This window comes from Dromiciops gliroides, chromosome 5, assembly GCF_019393635.1.
Source record: "Dromiciops gliroides isolate mDroGli1 chromosome 5, mDroGli1.pri, whole genome shotgun sequence".
In the NCBI taxonomy this organism is placed as follows: Eukaryota; Metazoa; Chordata; class Mammalia; order Microbiotheria; family Microbiotheriidae; genus Dromiciops; species Dromiciops gliroides.
The window spans coordinates 8,774,334-8,798,664 of NC_057865.1; the positions used below are offsets into that span (position 1 = coordinate 8,774,334).

Sequence of the window (24,331 nt, forward strand, 5' to 3'; positions counted from 1 at the left end):
GAAAATTCTTCCAGAATGTGTTCTCAGGGGCCATTTTGGGAAGCCCATCAGCACTCTACCTCTTTGCCTAGGGATCCACTAAGAGTTACCAGTTTCAGTTTTCATCATTCTCCTGTCCCAGTCCATATCTCCTGCTGTGATCAACTCCATTTCCAAACACCTCAATTTCATCACCTCTTTCCAACTCTACCTAGCACCAACCATGGGCTGAAACTCAAACTCGATTGAGATGCTTATCTTTTCATTAAAAATAAAGGAAAGATTTTTTTTCTCTTCCCCATTCAGATAAAGAATAAAAAACCTAAGAAACCTAACCCAAGTAACCTAAGAAAAATCACCCTTTTCTTAGTGGTAACATTGTAAATAAATTAATCAATTAAATGAGTATTTTTAATTATCTACTGTGTGTCAGGCTAGACACATGATAAAAAGACAAAATGAAATAATCCCTGCCCTCGGGGAGCTTATATTTTATCCAAGAAACAAAACGTATCTATATAAGTAAATAGAGAATAGATACGAAGTAATTTTAAGGTAATTTCAGCAGGAGAAGGGGACATGAGCTGCAAAGGAAAATAAAATCATGGATTGAGTAAAAAAATATGTTTTACCAACTCCATGGGCAAGGACTTACTTCTAGTTCCTTTTTCAGCAGTTCTTGAAGAAAACCTATGCATCCAGCATCTTCTTTTGAGTCCATGACAACACAAATCTGTTGTGAAATCTTGTCTGGGATTGAGAGGGGGGGAAAGCAAGATATAAATACAATGAACATGAATAACTAAGTTTCTGAAATCTACTTTTAACTCCTACAAATAGCTTGTTCAAAGAAATGGGGAAGGAGTCAACATTTCATGTAACAGCAGAGAAATTGGGGCTCTATGCTGTCAAGATCTCAATTATTTTCTTCCCATCAAGACAATAAATATATATGTGTATCCATGGAGATGGGGAGACCTTAGGAGAGTAGATGAAACAGAGTGTCGTAGAGATGCCATTTTATTCAATCTGGAAAAAAAAAAGCATTGAACTGAACAGTCAAAAAACATAGTTTCTAATACATTTCTTTTTTCACCTTAAGTCACCAGGTCTCTCAGGGAATTACTTTCCTCATAAGTATAAAAGAGGTGGAGGAGGGGGTAGGCTAGGTGAATCCATGGCTCTCATAGAAAATTATTAAGCTCACCCTCCTAATTCACTTGAACTCTTCCTGACAGGTGCTCAACTAGTATTTTTATTGACAGAAAACTCATTATTTAACAAATAAATAAATTAATTCAGTTTTTGGAAAGCACCAATTAGCTGTTTACATCAAACTAAATTCTGCTTCTAAACGTCTCATCCTAATTCTACCTTTTTTAGAGAGATAGAGGACTGGACTTAGAAGTTTGGAAGCCCTGAATTCAAATCTCACCTCAAAGACTCACTAGCCATGTGGCCCTGGGGAAGTCACTAAATATATCTCTCAACCTCAACCTCTTTATCTATAAAATGGGGATAATAATAGCACCTACCTGCCATGGTTGCTGGGAGGAGCAAACAAGATGAACATTTACATAAGGTTTCATAAAACAAAGCACTTTATAAATAGTAAGTATGATTATTATAATGGATGGACTTATGGGGGTCCATGAACTAATAAGATCACAGAAAATAAAGTGGACAATGTTGCTTATATACAATTCTAAAGGTTCCGCCCAAACAAAACCAATGTAGCTGAAACTAGAAGAAAAACAGTTAAATAGGGAAAAAAAGTTTGCAACAAGTTTCTCTGATAAAGATTTCACTTCCAAGATACACATGGGACTAATTCAAATTTATAAGACACTATTCTCCAATATATTAAAGAATATTAATAAACAGTTCTCAGAGAAGAAATCTAGTTGATCAGCATTCATGTAAAAATGCTAAAAATCACTAGTAATTAGAAAAGTATAGATTAAAGCAACTCTGGAGTTCTACTTGATATTCATCAGATGGGTAAAGTTGGCACAAAATGACAACTGTTGGAAGGGATGATGGGAAATAAGTACATTAATGCACTGTTGATGTAGCTCTGAATTGGTCTAATCTTCCTGAAAACTGTGGATCAAAAATATCACTAAACTGTGCATACTCTTTAACTGCTACTTCTAAACCTAAAATAGATCACAAAGAAAGAGGGAAAGAATCCATAAGTACAAATATTCTTATATTTCTTACATGAGTCAGAGGATGGTAGAGATCACAGAGCACCAGACCTGAAGTCAGGAAGACCTGAGTTCAAATCCTACCTCATATACTCACTAGCTATGCGACCCTGTTCAAGTCACCTAACCTCTGCCTCAGTTTTCTCTTCTATAAAATGAATATAATAATAGTACCTTCCTCCCAGGATTGTTGCAAAAATAAAATGAGATAATAATTATAAAGTGCTTGGCATAGTGCCTGGCACATAATAAGTGCTATATGAATGCTGGGTAGTAGCACTAGCAGTAGTAATATTAATAGTAGTATAAGTAATATCAGTAGTAGTGGTATTAATAGTAACAGTCGTAGTAATAGCACTAGTTATAGTAATAGTAGTATAATAGTAATAGTAACAGTGGTAATAATAGTAGTAGTAAGAGGAGTAGTGGCAGTAATAGTACTAGTAATAATAATAATATTAGTAGCAGTAGCAATAGTGGTTGTAGCAGTAATAGTTACATTTGTAGTAGTAGTCATTTATTATTATTGCCAGTAGTAGTAGTAACCCAGCAGCAGCAGCACGAGGAGGAGGAGGAGAAGAAGATGATGATGATGACAGATGCCCTTTTTTGTAGTAAAGAGCTGGAAACAGAGAGGGGTGCCCATCAGTTGGGGAAGGGCTGAACACATGATATCCTATGAATGTAATAGAGTTTACATGTGTGTATGTGAATTGCTGTAAGAAGTGACAAAAGGGAAAATTTTTAAACTTTTAGAAAAACCTGGGTAGACTTGTATGAATTAAAGGACATGGACACCATGTGGATTTGTTTTACTTGGTTATGCATATCTCTGGGGCAGCCAGTTGTTTCAATAGTGCATAAAGTGCCAGACCTAAAATCAGAAAGACTCATCATCCTGAGTTCAAATCTGGCCTCAGACACTTACAAGCTGTGTGACCCTGGTCATGTCACTTAACCTATTTGCCTCAGTTTCCTCATCTGTAATATAAACTGGAGAAGGAAATGGCAAACCACTACAGTATCTTTGCCAAGAAAATTCCAAATGGAGCCACAAAGAGTCAGACATGACTGAACAAGAACATGTATATCTTTTGAAAGGACTGTAGCTTTCCCTTTTTATCTGGAGTTAGGAAGCTAACTGGGGAGGGAGGGAGGGAGGGAGGGAGGGGGAGAGAGGGAGGGGGAGAGAGAGAGAGAGAGAGAGAGAGAGAGAGAGAGAGAGAGAGAGAGAGAGAGAGACTCAGACAGAGACAGAGATAGAAACAGAGACAGAGAGAGAAGAAATAAAAAAGGATCATTGATTCATCTTTGAAAATGCACAGAAAGAATTAGCACTATATTATGAGGAAAACACAGACAAGCAGAACAGGTTTAAAAGTAATATGTTGAATTTTGTTATATACTTTGAAAAAGTTTAGCTCAAAGTAATTAATTCATGGTTTCACATATAATCCTCTTTTCCTGTTCCCCTTTTATATGGAAATGCTGTCTCTGTGTCTCTATCTCTCTCTGACTCTCTGACTCTTTGTCTGTCTCTCTATATCTCTGTTTCTCTCTGTCTCTCTCTCTCTGCCTTTCTCTTTCTCTTGCGTGTGTGTGTGTGTGTGTGTGTGTGCGCTAAATTCTGAATTAATCAAAAAGGAGAAAAATAAACAAAGTCCTGCCCGAGTGATTTCGCCTCAAACACGCACCCTAAAGGTAGTGTTCAGAGGCACCACAGTCTGTGGAAGAATTCAGGTCCAGAAGGATTCAGGCCTTCCAGAAATAAGATGGCACAAATACAAATGATTCCAAAGAGGAATCTAAGGCAACAGAGCTTTCCAGGAAAATTACCGACTGATGCTTCACACCAGAGAAGCAAGGTCAGGTAACTGACAAGGAATTTTCTAAAAGAATGTGGAAGTCCCATAAGAAGAATGTCAGGAATGCTATGACCCCAAAAAGCCATGGCTTGAAAAAAAAGTGCTCCAGATCACAAAAATGTCCTTTGATCTATGCCCAGAACAACAGAAAGGTCAAAGGAGGCCTGAGCCTACAGGACAGGAAGGGAAGGAACTCAGATCTGCATTTGCTTTCATTTTCTCTGACCAAAAAAATGTTGCTTAAGGCTGAGAATAACAGAGGAGAAAGAGATAACAGAGAATTGAAACCTGAGGCAGGTAAGAAGATGCTCAAGTGTCCAACCCCAGAGAAATAGCAGCCCAGGATGGGGAAAGATCTCACCAAGGTGATTTGCTGAGCTTCTGACAAGAATCTTGGAGAAATCATGGAGGAGAAAAAAACCAACTAAATGTCCTCTTAAGAAAAAGAATGATGAAAAGGATTTCTCCAACTATAGTCCAGGGAATCTGACTTTAATTTTTGTCAAAATTCATTAACAGGCTATGGAAAACATTGTGAAAAATCAGAAAAGAATGCAATGATCCCTCAAAGTCAGCATGGGTTCAGTAAGATGATGTCATGCCAAGGCAACCTCAGTCTCTTCTTGAGAGGATAACTAAAGAAGAAAATAAGGGTGATGTACACAGAGCTGGATTTCCACAAAGCATCTGTCAGTCTCTCCTAATGCCCATGGAGATGAGATCAGAGAGAGGTAGGTTTTCCTCCTACTTCTCTGAGGGCCCCTTCTCTCTCTCCTTTGCTGGATCCTCTTCCATATGACACCCTCTAATCCTGGCTAGTTTTCTCCTCTCCCCTTACAATACTCAACTTGGTGATTTCATTAGCTCCCACAGATTTTCTTATTAATGCTATTCCGATGATTCTCAAAATGACCTTCCCTGCCCCAATCTCTCTACTTGCCTCCAATCTCACATCTCTGCCTTTCAGACATCTTAAACTCAATATGTCCAAAACAGAACTCATCATCTTTCCCCAAAAGTCACCCCATCTTCCCAATCACTATAGAGGGCACCACCATCCTCACCGTCCCTCAGGCTCACAGCCTTGGACTCATCCTGGACTCCTCACTATTTCTGACTCCCCATAACCAATACAGTGCCAAGGTTTTCGATTTCACCTCTGCAGCATCTCTTGAATGTACCCCCTTCTCTCTTCTGACTACCATCACCTAGTTCAGAACCTCATCATCTCACAACTGGACTACTGCACTAGCTGCTGGGGAGAGTCTGCCTACTTCAAGTCTCTCCTCACTCTAATCCAGTCTCCATCCAGCCACTAAAGAGATTTCCCCAAAGTGAAGGTCTGACCAGGTCATTCCCCTACTCAACAAGCTCTTCTGTCTCCCTATCACCTCTAGGATCAAATATATAATCCTCAGATTAGCATTTGAAGCTCTTCATAGCCTAGCCCCCTCCCCCACCTTTCAGTTCTCTTACAATTTACTGCTTAACACATACTCTTCAATCCCGTGACACCAGCCTCCTGGCTATTCCACAAACAAGATACTCCATCTCTCTGCTCTGGGTATTTTCTCTGGCTGACCCCCATGCCTGGAATGCACCCCCTCTCCCCCTCCCCCAACCCACCCCTGCTCCAATCTGACTGTTGACCTCCCTGGTTTCCTTAAAGTCCCAACTCAAACACCATCTTTTACAGGAAGTGTTATATACTTCTTGATTCCAGTTCCTTCTCTCTATTCATTATTTCCTGTTTCTTCTATAGATAACTTGCTTTGCATATATTTTCTTATTTTATCTCCCTCATTAGATTGTAAGCTCCTTGAGGGCAGGGACAGTCCTTTGTCTCTTTTTGCAGCCCCACTACTTAGTACTGTGACTGACACATAATAGGTACTTAATAAATGTCAATCGATTGATTTATTGACTGAAATAGGCAAGGTATCAGAAAGGTGAAGATGAACTGGCTGAACAAAAGGAGCCAAAAAACACGTTGATCCCAACCTGGAAGTGAAGTCTGTAGTCTGATGGCATTGGAGTCTTTCCTTGACCCTGTTCAGTTCAATATTTTTTAGATAAAGGTATAGATAGTATGTTTGTCACTTTTACAAATGACATAAAGCTAGCAGAGGATACTCTAGCACCCTGTGATTATATTTGGTGATGTAATCAAGATCCCAAAACTTCTGGAACAATTAAAATGATAGCTCAAACCAAATTATCAGTATTCTTCCACATGGGTCGAGGAATACAAAATGGAAGTATAGAATGAGCATGGCATGTCACATGTTTTTGAGCTTTAAAATGATGACATCCTGCCTAAGTTCAAATCTGGTCTCAGACACTTAACACTTACTAGCTGTGTGACCCTGGGCAAGTCACTTAACCCCAATTGCCTCGCTTAAAAAAAAAATCAAAATGATGACATCCTGGATTTAGAGATGAGGCCTCTGAGTATACCATCCTCACTTTACAGATAATGATACTGAGGTCTACAGAAGTGAACTCTTTGAGTGTCATGGGGTATTTACTGAACCTGGGCCTTCTAGCAGCAGTCAGGGCTTATGGCAGGAGACCAAAATATAAGCCTGGAATTGGGCAGTGGTGTGACAGGTCAGTAAAAAAAGACAGAGATTTTAGAGCACACTAATGAATGAATGAAAGGTGTTCATTGATCATTTTTGTGGCTAAGCCCTGGAAGTACAAAGACAAAAGCAAAAACAGTCCTTACATTCAGACTGGAATAAAAGGAGCTTCACTAGCTTATTCTGGGACACCCTGGAGAAGGAGAAGAGTTGCCAGAGGATGAACAGTCCCCTAATGGAGTAAATTGACCCTTTCCAAAAGCAAGGATAATATACATGTGACAACGATACCGGAGCTGCAATGTGAATCTCTTGGGATCCTCTGTCATCCAAAATTTCGGGACTTGATAACTTCAACATAATTTTTAACATTCTTATTTCTAGGCTAAAATACCCTGGGGATTTCAGCTGCCCTCACAGGGACAGTTAATCAAGAGGCATTTATTCACACTGTGCTGAGAACTGGGGATACAAAGAAAGGTAAAAGCAGGCCCTGCCCTCAACAAGTTCGCACTCTAAGTGGGGAGCTGCTAAATCATTAGGTATATACCAGAAATGGATGGATGGATGCATGGATATATTTGCATACATGTATGTGTGTGTTTGTGTATATACAGAGAAACTGCACAAAGACTTTTCAGAAAGACAGAGAGAGAAAGAGATGGGGAAGGGGGAGAGAGAGAAGGACAAAGACAAAGACAGGAAAGGGGAAGGAGGGAGAGTGAGGAGAGAGAGGAGACAGAGAGAAAATGAAGGTCATCTGAAAGGGAAAGGCAATGAGATCTCACTGAATTTTGGCAACCAGACTATACATTGTATTCCCAGTAAGGATATAGAAAGGTTTGTCTCAGGAAGGGAAAACCCAGTGATGTGATTCCTTTCCAGATCACTTAGTATTTTCTGATTATCTTTGGTCACGATCATACACTGGATCAATGTCTTTAATGGAATGATCAACAACAACTTATTTAAAAATCATTTGCAACCAGAAAATTTTGGACCCCACTGATTGAGGAAGGGCTGAAAAAAATTTGGTATAGGGGCATGATGGAATTTTACTTTGCTGTAAGGAACAATGAGTTGAGAATTCCAAGAAACACGGGAAGGCTTCTAAGACCTGACAGAAAATAAAGGAAGCAGAAACAGGAACATAAAATAAATCATGACAACAAGAAATTGGGGGGTGGGTGGGAAGAGCTGGGGGGAGCAATGTCATTAAAATGGCCAAGATTGTCCCTGAAAGAAATGAGAACACGCACCTCCCTTCGTTCTTGTCAGGGATAAAGGCCCAGAGAGGTGGATGTGCTTAGGGTTGCTTGATGTGCTGATTACTTTTGCTCAACTGTTTTTTATTACTTTTACTTCATTTTGTGTAATAAGGGATGGCTCCCGGGGAAGGGGAGGGGGGACATACTTGGGAGTAAAAGTGATGTATGGAGCAGCTAGGTAGCACAGTGGATAAAACACCAGCCCTGTATTGAGGAGAACCTGTGTTCAAATGGTAAAGAATTAATTGTGATTTGAAGTTTTTATGACCCCATCTTTTGCCTAAAATTTTAAAAGCCCCAGCAAGGACACTGGCTGGGGCTCAGGTGCCACGCCTCCACATCGGCACAGTGCTCCACCCACTGGCTCTAGCCATCACCATGGTGCTGGCAGCTCATGTCATCACTACATGCCAGCACCTACATGGGCCTGGCAAAATTATAATGACTGGAAGCCCATTGAGGGCAGTCACATGACTGTCAATCAGGGCTGTCACCCAATTAGCTTAGGGCTGTATGTGGACAGCCCAGGGTTTGCTGGGAAGGAGAAGGGAGGAAATTCACCATTCTGGCTTATGAGCTGGAAAGAGACGGATGTAGCTTTTTGCTCTGCTGAGCCCTGCGGTGGTGTGATCACAGGTCATATAATTTTCCTTTCCCCATTCCCTTTTTCCTTTGTCCTTAATTATACTAATCTTACTTGTGTTTTAAGTTCTTTCTTGTTAATAAACCTTGTTCTGCTTTTGAAAGAGGCTGTTAATCTCCTTTCTTGCCCCAATATTGTGGCGAGGCGCCTAATTAACACTTCCCAATTAAAATTTGGCCCCTACAAAATCCAGCCTCAGACACTTACTAGCTGTGTGACCTTGGGCAATTCACTTAACCCTCATTGCCCCACCAAAAAAAAATTATGTAAGAGCAAAAGTTAACAATAAAATGCTTGTTTGTTTTTAATTTAAGAAAATACAAGAACTCATTAATAAATGAATGACTAGACACTGTCTAAGCACTAGAGATACAAATACCCCAAAGCAGGCCAGCTCCTGTCTTCAAAGACAGCACATTCAGAAGATGTGACCAGAGGGGCTATTTTTGTCCTAGGAAGGCACAGGGATGGTGAGTGGAATCATGAAGCCAGTGACTGGATGGCAATGTTGATTTGCTTATCATTCCCAGAGCAAGAGGTGGGCAGGGTGGGGAGGGGAAGGCCAAAAGAATGCCATGTAACTCTAACTAACATGACAGGAAGATGGCAAAAGAGCATTAAGCTAAAATGATTCAGGAACAGCAAAAGAAACAAATGCATGGATGTGGTGGGAATATTAACACCATAACAAACATGCTAACAAACTTCAAGCATAAAGAACTCCAAAAAGCATGGGAAGTCTTAAAGAACGGATGTAAAATAAGCAGAAATAGGAAAATAAACAACAACAATGGAATTAAAAACAGACAGCGGAAACTGAGTGTAGCAAAACTCTATTGACCTCATATACTTTGTGACAAAGTAGAAATAAGAATAGGGAGATGGGAAAGGGCACTGGACCTGACCAAAGACCTTCAAAAGAGATCATTGGCAAAGCCAAAACAATGTTTAAAAAGCACTTTGGGAATCAATTTTCAAGATCTCTCAAAGTGGGAAAGATTCCTGAAGGACAGAAAAAATCACTAGCATTACAATGACCAAAAAAGGCAAGCAAGACAAACTCAGCAGCTATTCAGCCTAGACACCAACGTTCTCATCTCTATAAAATTCCTGAGATAATGGTCTATTCATACATCAAACAAAAATTGATGTAAAACGTGAGAAGGGAACAGGCAGGCTCCAAAGACAGTTTTCTACAAGAGGCTACATCTTCCCAGTCATACAACTGAGTGGGTGTAAAAAATACAAGATCCTACTCTGTCTATTGTTTGTTGATTACAAAAAAAGCATTTGACTCAGTACAGCCTTGAGGGCTCTCCTCAAACGAGGTGTCTCCCATAAATCTGTAAAAATCTTGAAAAATTCCAAGACAGATGAGACCACAGGAATAACTTTGTTCAACAACCCACTCAGTATCAATGACATGGGAGGCACCAGACAAGGGGACATATGCTCACCAAATGTGTTCAGCAGCATCTGGAAATGTCCATTGTGCAAAATGCAAAGGCTCTTAAAAAGGCCTTGATGAAGAGCTCCATATTATCCACAAACAAGAGTCAAACCCCCAGGAATTTACAGGTCTGTGCAATGAAATCTGTGGTCATTCAAGTGAGAACAGCCCCACCATCTTCACAGAAAAAACAAAGTGGATGAAAAGTCCTATTACCCTAATTCTAGCATTCAGACTGATGGATTTCCAAGGGGGTTGCTCCATCAGGACTTAGATTTTACACTGGCATCACTAGTAGACAATGAGCTGGCCTGAGAAGTAGGCAGATGAGGGTGGGCTTGATCATATCTGGGAAACTCTACAGCTTATTCCATGTTCCCAAGCAAAGAATACTAGGGAAATCTAGTTTATACTTCTCCAAACAAAGAAATGTTCATTATCCCTAACCTTTATTTTCTATCCCTGAATTCATTCTTTACCTAAAATAAAACAATCCCCTAATTCTATGTTGACTTTTTAAATGGAGGACACTTTAAGATGCTTCTTGAAAATCCTTGGTCCACAGGTATAATTATTTGTGCCCTCACATTTGATGCCCAGGGTAGCCGATTCCTCTGGCATAAAGACCATCTCTAATCAGAGGTTCCACATCTTGGCCAATAGTGCTACAGTGTCACCTGTGGGATATTTGGATGGAGGACATTCTTGTGATAACGATTTCTACCCAATGAGTCAATCTGGACAAGAAAACATAGTCTACTTAACATGACTCGACTTGTAACAGGTGGTCTATCTGTTTCAAAAACCTAGGTGTGAAGTGGAGACCTCTCTTCTAGCTCCCTTTATTTAGTTCTTGCTCCCGACACCTTCTACTAATCAAAGAAGGATTTATGAAACACTAACCATATGCTAAGTAATAGGAATATGCCAATAAAAATGTAACCATTCTTTTCTTTTGTGGGAAAGAACACAGACACATAGAGTTATCAATAAAACATATACAATAGGGGCACCTAGGTGGCGCAATGGATAGAGCACCGGCCCTGGATTCAGGAGGACCTGAGTTCAAATCCAGCCTCAGACACTTAACACTTACTAGCTGTGTGACCCTGGGCGAGTCACTTAACCCCAATTGCCTCACACACCAACAAAACCCCATATACAATATAAAAGCAAGGCAAGGGTCAGGGTGCAGGGAGTAGGGATGAGGTTTAAGGGTATCCTGGAGAGAGAGATATTTGAGCTAAGCTTGGAAGGAAGCCAGGGATGCTAAGAGGCTGAGATGAGGAGGCAGAGCACTCCAGGTATGGGTCTAACCTGTACAAAGGTGTGGAGGCAGGAAATGGACTGTTACATGTGAAGAACAAGGTGACCAGCTGGGGTGAGCTCCAGGGTGCATGAAGGGGAATAATATATAATAAATGTGGTCAAAGTGATTGGGGCTGCTCTGTGAAGGTCTGGAATGGCAAAGGAGCCTGTATTTGTTCCTACAAGTTACTGGGGAGGGTGGGTAGCACCGTGAGACTCATGCTTCAGTATCACTCCGGCTGGGAGCTGAGCAGAGGCCAAACTGGTGGGGTTCTCTAGGAGAATGCAAAACCACTGACTCATGGTTGCCATAACCTGGACTTTTCTCCCAAGCCCATCATTACCAGCGCTACTAGATCCTCATTAGTCTGAGGATTGAATCCCCTGTCGCATTTTTCTAATGAACACCACATATCTGCATTGGGCTAGAAGCAACGTTCATCTTTTACATGATCATAACTTCAAGTAGCACAAATTCAAATCTGTGAAGCCACTTCAGACATGTCCATTCATCCACAGTCCTTTCCTCTGACTTTTCTTATACCTGCTATATACAGCAAAAGGACTGGCTCAAGGAAACCTACCAGTGTCCATGATCTGGGGAGTATCCCACAAGTGAAGGATTGAAGAGCCCTGCATAAACTGGTTCTTGGAGATTGCATTCTTAAGTTGGCAAGTACATGTGTTATGTGGGTCCCTGAGGTTAAGGAAGAACTCAAACTCTACCCTAGGCCCTCCTCATCTCTTCCCCTCATGCTCTACCCTTGAATAAATAGAACACTTGTTAGATTTTCTAGGGAGGGGGAACTTGTGGGAAGAGAATGTCCAAGTAACAGCCCCACATTGCCATGCTGTAGTTTTCTTCCCACACATCTAAAAAGTCTAACACAAGAATCTAGCGTCTATTCAAGAGGGGCCGCAGACTAAATCAACAGCAATCTTACAAATTGGGAAACAATCCCAAGGCTGTCCTGGCACCATTTCAAGAGGAAACCTCCATGGGACCTTTCTCTCTGAGTATTCAAGTCAGCCTCCCTCACTTGGGGCATGTGAAACACTGACATGGATGAAGGGGCATGGGAGAAAGTTCTACAGCAAGAAAAGGGAACTTCTCGAGGAGGTGCCAAGGAGAAAATTTCATCATCTGGGAGTTCCCATACTTGTAGACTCACAGGACAGGTCCCATCCCTCTCCCTCATATTTTGTATATACATGTACGCCAACATCTTGATTCCCCAGATAGAATGAAAGCTTCTTGAGGTCTGGGGCTGCTTTGGTTTCTTTCCAGATGCTTATGATTAAATAATCTATGTTGGCACTAACAGAGGTCAAAGGGAACTGAACTGACATAAACAAGTCAACCAGAATTCTATAGACTTCTTCTGGGATCTTATATGTACAGAATTCCTAGTCATCAGAGAACGGAAAATAAGAACCCATATTTACTGGCATTTGGAAGTATATAAAGTGTTTTCTTCACAACAACCCAGTGGAATAGACAGGATAAATATCATTATGTCCATTTTAGAAAAACAAAGGCTGGGAGAGGCCAAGTAGTTTGACTGAGGTTCCCCCAGCCAGTAAGTGGCAGAAACTGGATTTGAACCCACAGCTCTCCTTAAAAGGTTGAGTGTCCTCCTTGAACTCTGGTCAGCAAACATGGAAAAATGAGGAAGCTGTGTCCCCAAATTCTAACAAGCCACATTTTAAGCAGCCAAACACTCACAGGAACTGTTTTCCAAAGAGAGTATTTGATTTTTTTTCCACTGAGTAAAACCCCACATCTGGGATTTCATTGACAGGAGGGAACTCCAAAGGGAAAAGTCTCCTCTCCTCAAGCAGGTTGGTGCCTTCTCTTACAAATCTGCCTGGATCCCCAGGAGCTCCAATAACTAGCCCAGGGTCGCCAGCTACGATGTAGCAGAGATGGGACTGAGTGTTAAGAATCTCTGAACAAAAGTCTAGCCCAACACCCTTAATTGACTCTGATCATCAATGCCCAATTGAGAAGACACTGAGATTTTTTCATTTCTATTAATATTCTATTCATCAGGCAAGAAGAGTCTTCAGAAGGGGCACCATCCCCACCCTCTCATTAGCTCACACACGGGATAATCCATTAGGAAACATGCTGACAAGCTGCCCACTGGGAACATGGAAATGAGGGGAATCAATGCAGTGGCTCTAAAAATTAAAGAGAGCTTTTACCAAATGAGAATTCAGACAAGAAGGATGACACGGACCAATCAAGCCACAGCTGTTTGTTACTATTTGCCAGGTACCGTTACAGGTGCCAGGAATACAAAGACCAAAATGAAAGGTTCCTTTTCTCAAAGATCTGGGGGGGGGAGGGCCCAGATCCATGGATGCACAGGGAGGGGCCCGAAGCCACTACTAAAGGGGCAGGGAAGGGTCCAGAAGGAACCCAGGTCTCCAACTAAACTTGTATGTCTAGAAGGAGCCAAAGGAGGGAACTTGGAAAAACGTAGGGAATGTCTGTTGAGGAGGAGCAGAGGGGAAGAGCTCTGTTCTGGATGATGCCACAGAGGAAAGATGTGGTGGAAGGACCCAAAGCCCCAAGACCAGGGGCCAAGACTATCTAGATGCATCCCATCCCTCTCACCTTGATTCATGTCAACAAGTACCTTTCCACATAGACTGGGGTCAACAGAAACTCAGAGCATTATAGAAAAATCTGTGATTCATTTTTAAAGGAATGAGAAAAATCCTTAGGAATTTCTTGAAACTTAACAAAAAATGGGCAATAATAATACATTGCATTATTATACCTTAATAGCTTGAAGCTATCAAAGAGCTTACATATTGTTTTAAATTCTTATTAATCTTCGCAGAATTTCCAAGGGGTGAGTAGTGGGATGCCACTATTATCCCTCCTTTATGAAGGAAAATATACATTGACAAGACAATAATAATTGACAAGGCAACTCAAGCACGAAGCAATTAAGTGACCAGTCCAGGATCACACGGAGAATCAGCAGTGGGTCAGAAAGTGGAGGCATAGGGGCCTAACTGAGCTCATGATTGACTAGAATCTCACTACCACTTTGTAAGGCATAACACTGTCTGAACTTGAATATGTAACCTCACATTGGTCTATTTGTTCTATGCATTCATTTCATTTTTCTCTTTATATCCCCAAGATTACTGTACAGTGACTTGGGATGGCACATGCTGGAGAGTCAGGACCACTGGCCTGTCATGTTTGGCCATGCCTCTGGAGAACTTGACATTACTGCAAAGGCCTATGGATGGACAGGTATTATTAACCTGAAAAATAAAAAAACATGGAGAAATGTGTTCTTATGGGAAAGAACGTTCTCCTTAGGCAAGAAAATGGAAATGATCTGTTCAGCACCATGCCCTTGTTTCTAAAATTCCATTCCAAATTGAGTTAAAATGTCCCTTCCCCAATCTCCTAACATTCCCAGAATTGTATTATCCACTCTCTACTTCTCCTTCCACCCTGGACCACCCTAACTCATGCTTTGTCTTTGCAGAGGATTAGCATTCAGCCATTCCCTATGGGCTGAAAAATGTGCCCGGGAGATCTGTACCCATGACAAACTCCAGGTCTCTTCATGTCACCAGAAGTAATAAAATTGTATGTGTGTGTGAAAGAGCTGGGACTTGAACGTGGCTCTGGTATGAAAGAACCTGGGTTCAAATCCTGCCTATGATGCTCACACACACACACACACACACACACACACACACACACACACACACGGTGACCTTGAACAAGTCTCTTACACTCCCAGGAGTCCAGATCTCGACTGTAAAAGGGGGGGAGCAATGGTCTGAGGTCCCCTCCAGCTCTAGGTCTGAGATCCTACAGTCTGCTGGCTTCCAATCTGCCCCATTGAGGTTTCTTTCCACTAATCTCTGATTCTCCATATGTCATGACTGAGAATCCCCACCTCCTTCACACCCTCATCCTCACTCTTAGTATAATATGTCAGCTACATACAGAGACTCCTGCACTAGATGGTAGAGAAATTTGGCTGTCAAGGAGCTAACAGGCTTTAAAAAGGAAACCCCCAAAATAGTCCAATTAATAGAGGCTTGTCCATTCATTGAAGCAATTTTGTAACTAAACACAAAAGGAAGGTTTGTCAAAGGGGAAGACCATCTTCACATAATCTGGAAAGCAAAGGTAGGCTTTTGGCCATCCCCAGGGTGCTGCCAACATCTCTGCACCCTCTGCATATGGATGGTGGGAAGGAGGGGTGTGCAGGAAGCCCAGGCGTCCCCAGCCATTTGGCTTCTTTGCTCTTGAAGCAGAGGGCAGCAGTAGGCATAACCATTCCAGCCATGCTCTCCACACCGAAGAATTCCCTGCCCCATAGTTGGGCTGTGAAAGGTCTGCATCTGTCACCTCCTTTGAAGCTGTCTCCAGTTTCAGTCGAGTGTCCAGATGAAGGCCTGTCTTATCTGGGCTCTGAGACCATCACTCACACAGGCAGGGAGATCTACAAAGCTGATCCCTCATCAGCTCCAACACCCAAACCAGCAGCCATAATGCCATGGGAGAATTCCAGCCTTGCTCTCAGTAGAGGACATGAGAGGTATGAAGAATCTTCAAGTCCAGGAAGTTGGCTCTGGGAGAGACTCTTATCCCGGGGTCTGGAATATTGGCTGGATCTTTCAGAGCACACACATGACTTTTGTTCCTTCAAGGATTGGGAAGCAAAGGTCATGGCTGCTCTTAGCACCACCTTAACAGAGCCATAATATGGATAAGACGCCCACTCTACAAGCTTCTCCTCTAGCCTGGCACAGTTCAAGAGCATTTCAGTCCAGAGCAAGTAAAGTCCAGCTTTGCACATTTGAGAGTCCAGGGGGGCTCATGAGTGACCAGGATGATGCTTGCACTAGCTATAAAAGACTCACTGACCATGGAGACACAAGGAGATAAACATTGCCACTGAGCTCTCTATAAAGCAGTGGGCCAACACTCCAGAAATCTGTCTTCAATTTCCTCCCAAACCTCTCTTAACATGAGAATCTTCCATCATGTTTTATTGCCCAATGTGCTGACTTCCCAAGCTAAAATTTCTCTATTCTTAGTTGAGCAAGAAACAATCATCAAAGTCTAACTTCAGTCCTTTCCAATCAGATGCTCCAAGGTCTAATCTTTGCAATGTGTGAAAAATATTTTCTTTCTTCCCCTTGAAGAGTTCTGGAGCATTTTCAGCTGAATAATATACGTCTGAGCCAATCTTAAAGCCAGGGCTAATTTTCTACCTAACAACATACACCTAAACTTGACATTAAGGAGATGAGAAGAAAAAGCTACTAGAGGCACCATTTTTGATCTTAGGGGCATGCAAAGAAACCCAATATGTCCTGAGTATTTTGAAAGAGAACACAATCTGGGGAAGAAAAAAAGCAGACAGTGAAGGAGGGAAAAGAGACCAAGAAGTGGCAGCTGCCAGGCAGCCACACAAAGACGGTCCATTTCAGATTTGTGGGGAAAAAATGGATGTTTGTGCTTCCTGTCCTGGGAATCAAGGGTCAGAAGGTCTAATGGAGACAGTAGAGAGATCCTGGAATCTGCATGTTTCAACTAGAAGGTTCCAGCATTCTTGCCCCAAGGGCACTGGGACTCAGGCAGATTCTTTGAGGATGTTTTCTACAATCAGATCTTAACTACATTTTTTAAATGAGTCACTGTATACAGGACGAGCTTTCCTGTACTCAGAAATTCAGAGCAAAAAGCAGACAGATATGTGCCACCTTGTCTCCCACACAAGTTTGTACCTGTCCCAATATTACTGTTTTCCAAATTTATAATGCTTTACTTTCTGTCTAACCTTTCATAGTGTGTGATCATCTCTCTTTCCTCTCTCTCTCTGCCTGCCTGCCTCTCCCTCCCGCCCTGCCCCCCCCTTTCTTTCCCCTTTCCCTTTATGTCTCTCTGTTTAATCTCTGGGTTGGTATATCTCTCTCTCTTTATGTGTCTATATTTTTCTGTCTCTGTCCCTCAGTCTCTCTCTCTGTCTCTGTCTGTCTTTGTGTGTGTGTGTGTGTCTGTCTGTCTGTCTCTCTGCGTCTGTCTCTCTCTTTCACGAAAGTGGAACAAGAGTCTGAGAAAAGCAAGTTACTAAAATGACTTATCGAGATATTTACAAGTCACATTCTCTAACTGAGCATAAGTGGCGTGTTTTTATTTTTCTTACCTACATTAAAGTTTGGAGTAGCTGCTGGATTAAGGGTTATCGAGTATTAGCTGCAAGCACTTCATCTCTTGCTGTTTGGGAAACTTTGTAGCTACTAACATGCATCAACTGGACTTGCTCTGGAATAAGAAGCCATACCTACAAAACATTCAGTAATAACATTAGTTTCCTTTTCCCAGGACCACAGTCCTGTGGTGATATTCAAGTATTACCCCTACTTTAAAGCTGAAGAAATGATGGCTCAAAGGAAGACCGGCACTTTGGCTTGGCGGCCCAATCAGTCACTAAGCCCATGTGAAACAATTAATATTTGCCAGGGCTGAGCCCTGAGAATACAAAGAGAAGGCCAAAGACCAAAAGCAGCCCCATCCTCCAGGAGCTCACATATCAATGACGGATGGAAGATGCCAGTAAACAAGTACACCAGATTCACACACACACACACACACACACACACACACACACACACACGCACGCACGCACGCACGCACGCAACTATTAGATGTCAGAGCAGGAAGGCAAACCCAGGTCTCTCCAAACCCCCAATCATTTTGTTTTTGTTTTTCCCAGTACAATACCAGGCTGGCTCCAGCGACAAAGGTGAAACAGATTGCTTCTAGACTTCAGCCACATATTTCTCTTTGGTATGAGCAGCTTAAAAGAAGGATCCAAATTAATCAAAGTGCTACTAAATCCCAGTGCCTCCCTCCTGGCCCAGCTAATTAAAGCCTGACGCAAATGTCCTTCCACTGTGTTACAGGCTCACAGAACACACTCGACAGCACTATCATCAAAGGGGCAAAGAACAAACACTGTATTGTGCACAAATAAGTTATGCTAATAGAATGTGAAAAACAGAATAAGGAGGCCAGGGAGACCAAAGTCAGGAAATGACCAAAATTAAGGCCCCTGTGTAAATCGTTGGTGTCACTTTACATCATCAGTATCCAGTGTAAGTAATGGAAATGCCTGGGGAAGGATGGCACCAGCTAAGTGCCGAGGCCCAAAGGTCAGAACCCACCACAGAACTGCAGACACATGAACAGTGCGGATGTTCAGGAGAACCCAGAAACCCAGACAGCAGTATTTCCAGAAGCCTTCATTTTTCTACCTGATTCAGTCATTTTGTTTTGGTTTTGGTTTTGGGTTTTTTTTTTTATTTTTATTGGTGAGGCAATTGGGGTTAAGTGACTTGCCTAGGGTCATACAGCTAGTAATTGTTAAGTGTTTTAGGCTGGATTTGAACTCAGGTCCTCCTGAATCCACTGTACCACCTAGCTCTATCCACTGAGCCACCTAGCTGCCCCTTTCATTTTTTTTTAAATAAAAAAAAATGGTTTGAAATGACCCAAGAAATAACAGCATTATTTTCTTCATATGCATGAAGGCAGCACACTCTAATCTATTAAATGTGCCTAGCCCCAACAATGCAGAACCAATTTTATTCACATGTGATTGGATTTGCCTCCTTCAATAAAGGCTAAAAATCCAGAAGCAAATTGAGCTACCCTGGTCACGCATGAAGGAAGCCTACCAAATGTGGAAATACCAGCATGACTTTTAAAAAATCTGGAAAACAATACCACTGTTTCACCTTTAAAAAGCATTGGAACATAAAACCAATCTAGAAAGCCTAAAAGGGAAAGGTATCTCTATGTTTTATTAACAACAACAACAATAATAATAAAAGGATTTTCTGAATGTTAATTTAAACTTCTAAATCCCCTGCCTTTCTATTTTGGCAAAATGAAATTACCAGCAATAGAGCCTGTAAAGATCCAATAAATGGAAACCATTAATGAGGAGACAAAGACGAAGACCCTTTTCTCAGCCATGAACAATGATGTGCGTCTGGCTAATCAAAATGGAATCCTTTAAAGCATTCCACCTTCCATATTTTCATGAAATATGTGAAACAAGGGCCCATTAATCTCCTTTATTGCTTCAAATCATTGAGTTTTCTAAAGCTATAATCAAGAAAGAATAGAAGAAAGCTGTAAAAGACTATTCAGTGAGTTGCCAAATGCATTCCCTCTACAGGATGGAGGCATGAGGGTATAAGAAAACAAAGACAAACCTTTTTAAAATTTTCATAAGGATTTTTCTTCTTATAATAAAAAAGCTGAATATTGATCCTTATGCCAAGATATGGTCAGCATATTAAATTAAGTGTGGTTTGGGACTGTTTGAATTGCTTATGTAAATCTAGTTAAAGTATGTTACGGCTGGCATCTGCAAGCACTTTTGGAGTGGAGGTAGGTCTGAGCATGCACAGCGGGCCTGGGTGGGCTCGACAAGTTTGTTCAAAAAAAGGACAATACCTCTTTGTTAAGTGGCTGTTTACAAACTTATCAAGTCAAACTCCAGATCCAGCATTTTAGCTTACTGCCGCCAACTTATTAACACTTTTCACAGAGAAATGCCTGCGCTTGGAATCTCATTCAGGTAAAAACTCAGAATGAAGAGGGGGAGAGGGGAGAAAACCATGAATGCCCTGATAGAAAGGGGGAATTTCATTAAGAATATTCTTGAGGGGCAGCTAGGTGGCGCAGTGGATGGAGCGCCGGCCCTGGAGTCCGGAGTACCTGGGTTCAAATCCGGCCTTAGACACTTGACACTAGCTGTGTGACCCTGGGCAAGTCACTTAACCCCAAATGCCTCACTTAAAAAAAAAAAAAAAGGAAAAAAAAAGAATATTCTTGAACAAACTTTGACACATAAAATTTTCATTTCTAATGCTATGAATTACTCCCCTGTGACAAAGTAGATGGTTTCAGCACAGATAGCAACCGTATGAATAAGGGAGACAGGGGCAGACTATTTCCCAGAAAACAGTCACTACTTCTTAGGCATTCAGAATACGTAAAGGGCAGTTAGCTGCTGAAAAAAACATAACGTTGAGTTAGCTAAGGCAGCCTCTAATCTCATGAAGGGGCAATGGTACAGCCAAACCCCAGGTCTGAACTTTCTAGGCTTCTGACTCCTTACCCGGGATGATCCAGTGAGACTGGTTTACTGCTCTTCACTCTATCAGTCAGTCAGCTAACCAGCATTTACTAAGTGCTTACTATGTGTTACTCACTGTGCTAAGCATTGGAGATGCAAAAGGGGGAGGGATGGGGACTTGGGACCAGCTCTAATGGAGCTCCAAGTCTTTTTTTTTTAAACCCATTAAACATTTCCCAATTACTTATAAAAACAATGTTAATATCCAATTTCTTAAACTGAGTTGAGTTCTGAGTCTTATGGAGGAGACACTATGCAAAAAATCATGCATATAAGACAGAGACAATACAAACCAATATCAGCGGAAAGCTAGTGGGGGGGGGGGGAGTGTTGGTTGCAACAAGGCAATGACCAAGCACAGGTCAAGAGGCCCCATGATCAAAGTCCTGCAGACAGTGAAGGGATGAATGAGCTCAGGTGTAGATGAGACGGGAGTTTCGAACAAAAACAATGAGAGTTTTATTTCATGTGATTCTGTCCGTTTCTTGCAGAAGTTTTGTTTTTTCTTTTATTTCCCCTCAATGAACTGGAGCGAGAGAAAACTGAATTTTGTTCATTTAAAATTAATGTTAAAAATGGCTGCTGATTGATTGCTAGTAGTGCCAGACCAATGAGAGCTTATACTGAGTAAATTAAGGGAAGGGGCAGGGGAGGGGGAGGGGAGAAAGTTCATGTTTGGAGACATCAGGGGGGCTCCATGGAGAGGAGGAGCGCTCTCATCCTCAAAGGCAGAAGAATTTTTGAAAAAGAAAAAGATGCCCAGGACAAAGCCTCCGGGCCTATGAGAACAGCCATGCCTAAAACAGGGTAGCATTTGCTCCTCACCGAACCAGCTGAGGATGCTCAAGTGCTCCAAGTGGGCAGCAGTGGGGAGTTTGGAGGAGCTATGGGCTAAACCCCTCAAAATGGAAGTCCTCCGGGGCCTCAAGTCAGCATTTTGAGGATCCCAGCATTTCAATAAAGGGTGCCAGAGAAGAGAATAAAAGAATCCAAAAGCCTGCAGCCATGCTCTTTGGGCAGGAACCAAAAGGCACATTTACACCTGAGATCAGGAACATCTTCATCAACCTCCAAGATTTTATTAGGCACCATATGTATGCCAGGCACCATGGCAGGTACTGCAAATGCAAACACAACATGAATTCAGCATCAAATAAATGCTGCTGAATAATTGCCAACATTCCCTTTGCTCTCACATGTTGCTAGGCTATAGAATTTAGAAATATGTGCTAGATTAGCAGAAGGAAAAGCAGGTCACAGAATCCTGATGCCCAAAGGGAACTCTGAGGCCAGATAGACAAGCCATGTATCTGTGCCTGCCACATAATCAGACAATGAGCAATTATTAAATGCCTACTATAGGCTAGGCACTGCACTAGATACCAAGAATACAGAGAAAGGGAAAGAATAACCCATGCTCTCGAGATGTTCCCACAGTACGTGCTTAACCAATCTACTATCCAGCCACCAACGCCCTACCTACTTCTCTCCCTGTACCTGAACAGGAGGCCCTCTACAGCATCCATGATAAGAGGCTGTTATCACTTCTTAGCTGGGCAAGTCACTTCACCTGTTTGCCTCAGTTTGCCCATCTATCAGAGCTGTTGTGAGAACCAAATAGGAAGATAATTGTAATGTGCTTGGCATAGTGCCCAGCACAATGGAAGTACCATTTAGATGTTAGCGGGGGGAGCCAAGATGGCAGACAGAAGCCAAGAAGTTGCCTGAGCTCTCCCAAATTTCCCTCAGAAACAACATTAAATTAAGACTCTAAATGGATTCAGGAGCTACAGAACCTACAAAAACATGGAGTGAAACAATCTTCTGGCTTAAGATCACTTAGAAGGACTTCAGGAAAGGTCTGTCTCACCTAGATAATGGGAGACCACAGCTCAGCACAGACAAAGTCTGGGCAAGCCAGCAGAAAGCTTTGAGTCCCAGCACAGATCAGCACCTGAGGACCCCTGGTCCTAGCTCTGCAGGCTAGTGACACAGCAGGCCAGTTGTGAGGCACCCAGTTTCAACACAGAAGGCAATCTGCCAGCTGGGGTATCCACTATACAAGAAACATGACTAGGCTGTGCCACCCCAGGGCAATGAGTAAGCTGCAAGCTACTGAGGCCTCAGAGCAGAAAGCTAGTGATCAGTCCCGTGGCCCCCAGCAAAAGAAGTTTGGAGCAGTGCTCCCATACCCCAGAAGCAGTGCTCAACTTTAAAAGGCATAAAATAGGCTAAGATATGAATAAGAAACAAAAAAGAACCTTCACCATCAAAAACCACTATGGCAACAAGGAAGACCAAACCACAGTCTCAGAAGATGACAACAGTGTCAAAATGCCTACATCTGAAGCCTCAAAGGGGAAGAGGAATTGGTCTCAAGACCAAAAAGCCATCTTGGAGGTGCCAAAGCTGATTGGGGAAAATAATTCCTTAAGAATTAGAATTGAGCAGATGGAAGCTAATGACTAAATGAGACATCAGGAAGCAGTAAAACAGAATCAAAAGAATGTAAAAAGTAGGAGAAAATATAAAATACGTCTTCAGCAAAACAAGAGGCCTGGAAAATAGATCCAGAATTTAAGAATTATTGGACTACCTGAGGGCCATGATTAAAAAGAAAAAAGAAAAGAAAAGAAAAAAAGAGCCTGGAGAGCATACTTCACAACATTATCAAAGAGAATTGCACCAATTGTCTTAGAACCAGAGGGAAAAAAATAGTCATTGAAAGAATCCACTGATCACCTCTTGAAAGAGATCCCAAAAGGAAAACTCCAAAGTATTTTGTAACCAAATTACAGAATTATCAAGTGAAGAACAAGATACTGCAAGAAATCAGAAAGAAACAACTTAAATATCAAGGAGCAACAATCAGGATTACACAGGAACTGGCAGCTTCGACATTAAAGGATTGGAGGGCTTGGAATATGATATTTTGAAGGACAAAGGAGCTTGGATTACAACCAAGAATGTACTACCCAGCAAAATTAAACATAGGCTTTCAGGAGAAAAGAGGGGCATTCAACAAAATAGGGGTCTTTAAAACTGTCATAATGAAAAGTCCAGAAATGAACCGAATATTTAATCTTCAAATACAAGAAGCATAAAAAGGTAAAAAAGGTTGGGGAACAAAACATGTTATTCAATAAGGTTAAAACATTTACATCCCTACATGGGAAGAAGATACTTGTAACTCTTGAGAACTGTATCTGTATTAAGACAGATAGAAGTACACATAGACAGAGGGTGTGTGTATAAGTTGATTTTGATGTGATGATATAAAAAAACAACTTAAGGGGGCAGCTAGGTGGCACAGTGGATAAAGCACTGGCCCTGGAGTCAGGAGGACCTGAGTTCAAATCCGGCCTCAGACACTTGACATTTACTAGCTGTGTGACCCTGGGCAAGTCACTTAACCCCCATTGCCCCACAAAACAAAACAAAACAAACAAACAAACAAAAAACAACTTAAGGGATGAGAAAAAGGACTATACTGGAAGAAGAGAAAAGGGGAAGCAGAATGGGGTAAATCACATCACATGAAGAGGCACAAAAGACCTTCTACAATAGAGGGAAAGAAGGGAAGGGGGAGCATTGTTTCAATCTTACTCTCATCTGATCTGGCTCAAAGAGGGAATAATGTACACACCAGTCAGGCATAGAAAATTATCTTACCCCATAGGGAAATAAGAGGGGAAAGGAAAAAGAGAAGGGTGGAGGGGCTGATAGAAGGCAGGGCAGATCCAGGAGGCATCTAAATGGTAGCTATTGTTGGCTAGTTGGGTTATCCTGCCTCTATTTGGAGACCACCAGCAGCAGGACG

At 41.8% G+C, this 24,331-nt stretch overlaps 1 protein-coding gene across 4 annotated transcripts in view; it reads right to left on the bottom strand.

The window, feature by feature from the left end:
- The window catches only part of CRPPA (CDP-L-ribitol pyrophosphorylase A), a 247,301-nt gene that overhangs the window by 153,033 nt on the left and 69,937 nt on the right, over positions 1-24,331 (bottom strand). For 2 of the 4 annotated variants that reach the window (XM_043966931.1, XM_043966930.1), the window contains exons 6-8: positions 2,689-2,811; positions 1,515-1,526; positions 635-729 (exon numbers count right to left, since the gene is read on the bottom strand). In XM_043966931.1, coding sequence (XP_043822866.1) covers positions 635-729; positions 1,515-1,526; positions 2,689-2,811 — 230 coding nt within the window. The remainder of the gene's footprint in view (positions 1-634; positions 730-1,514; positions 1,527-2,688; positions 2,812-24,331) is intronic. The other 2 variants (XM_043966932.1, XM_043966933.1) reach the window with 2 other exon arrangements.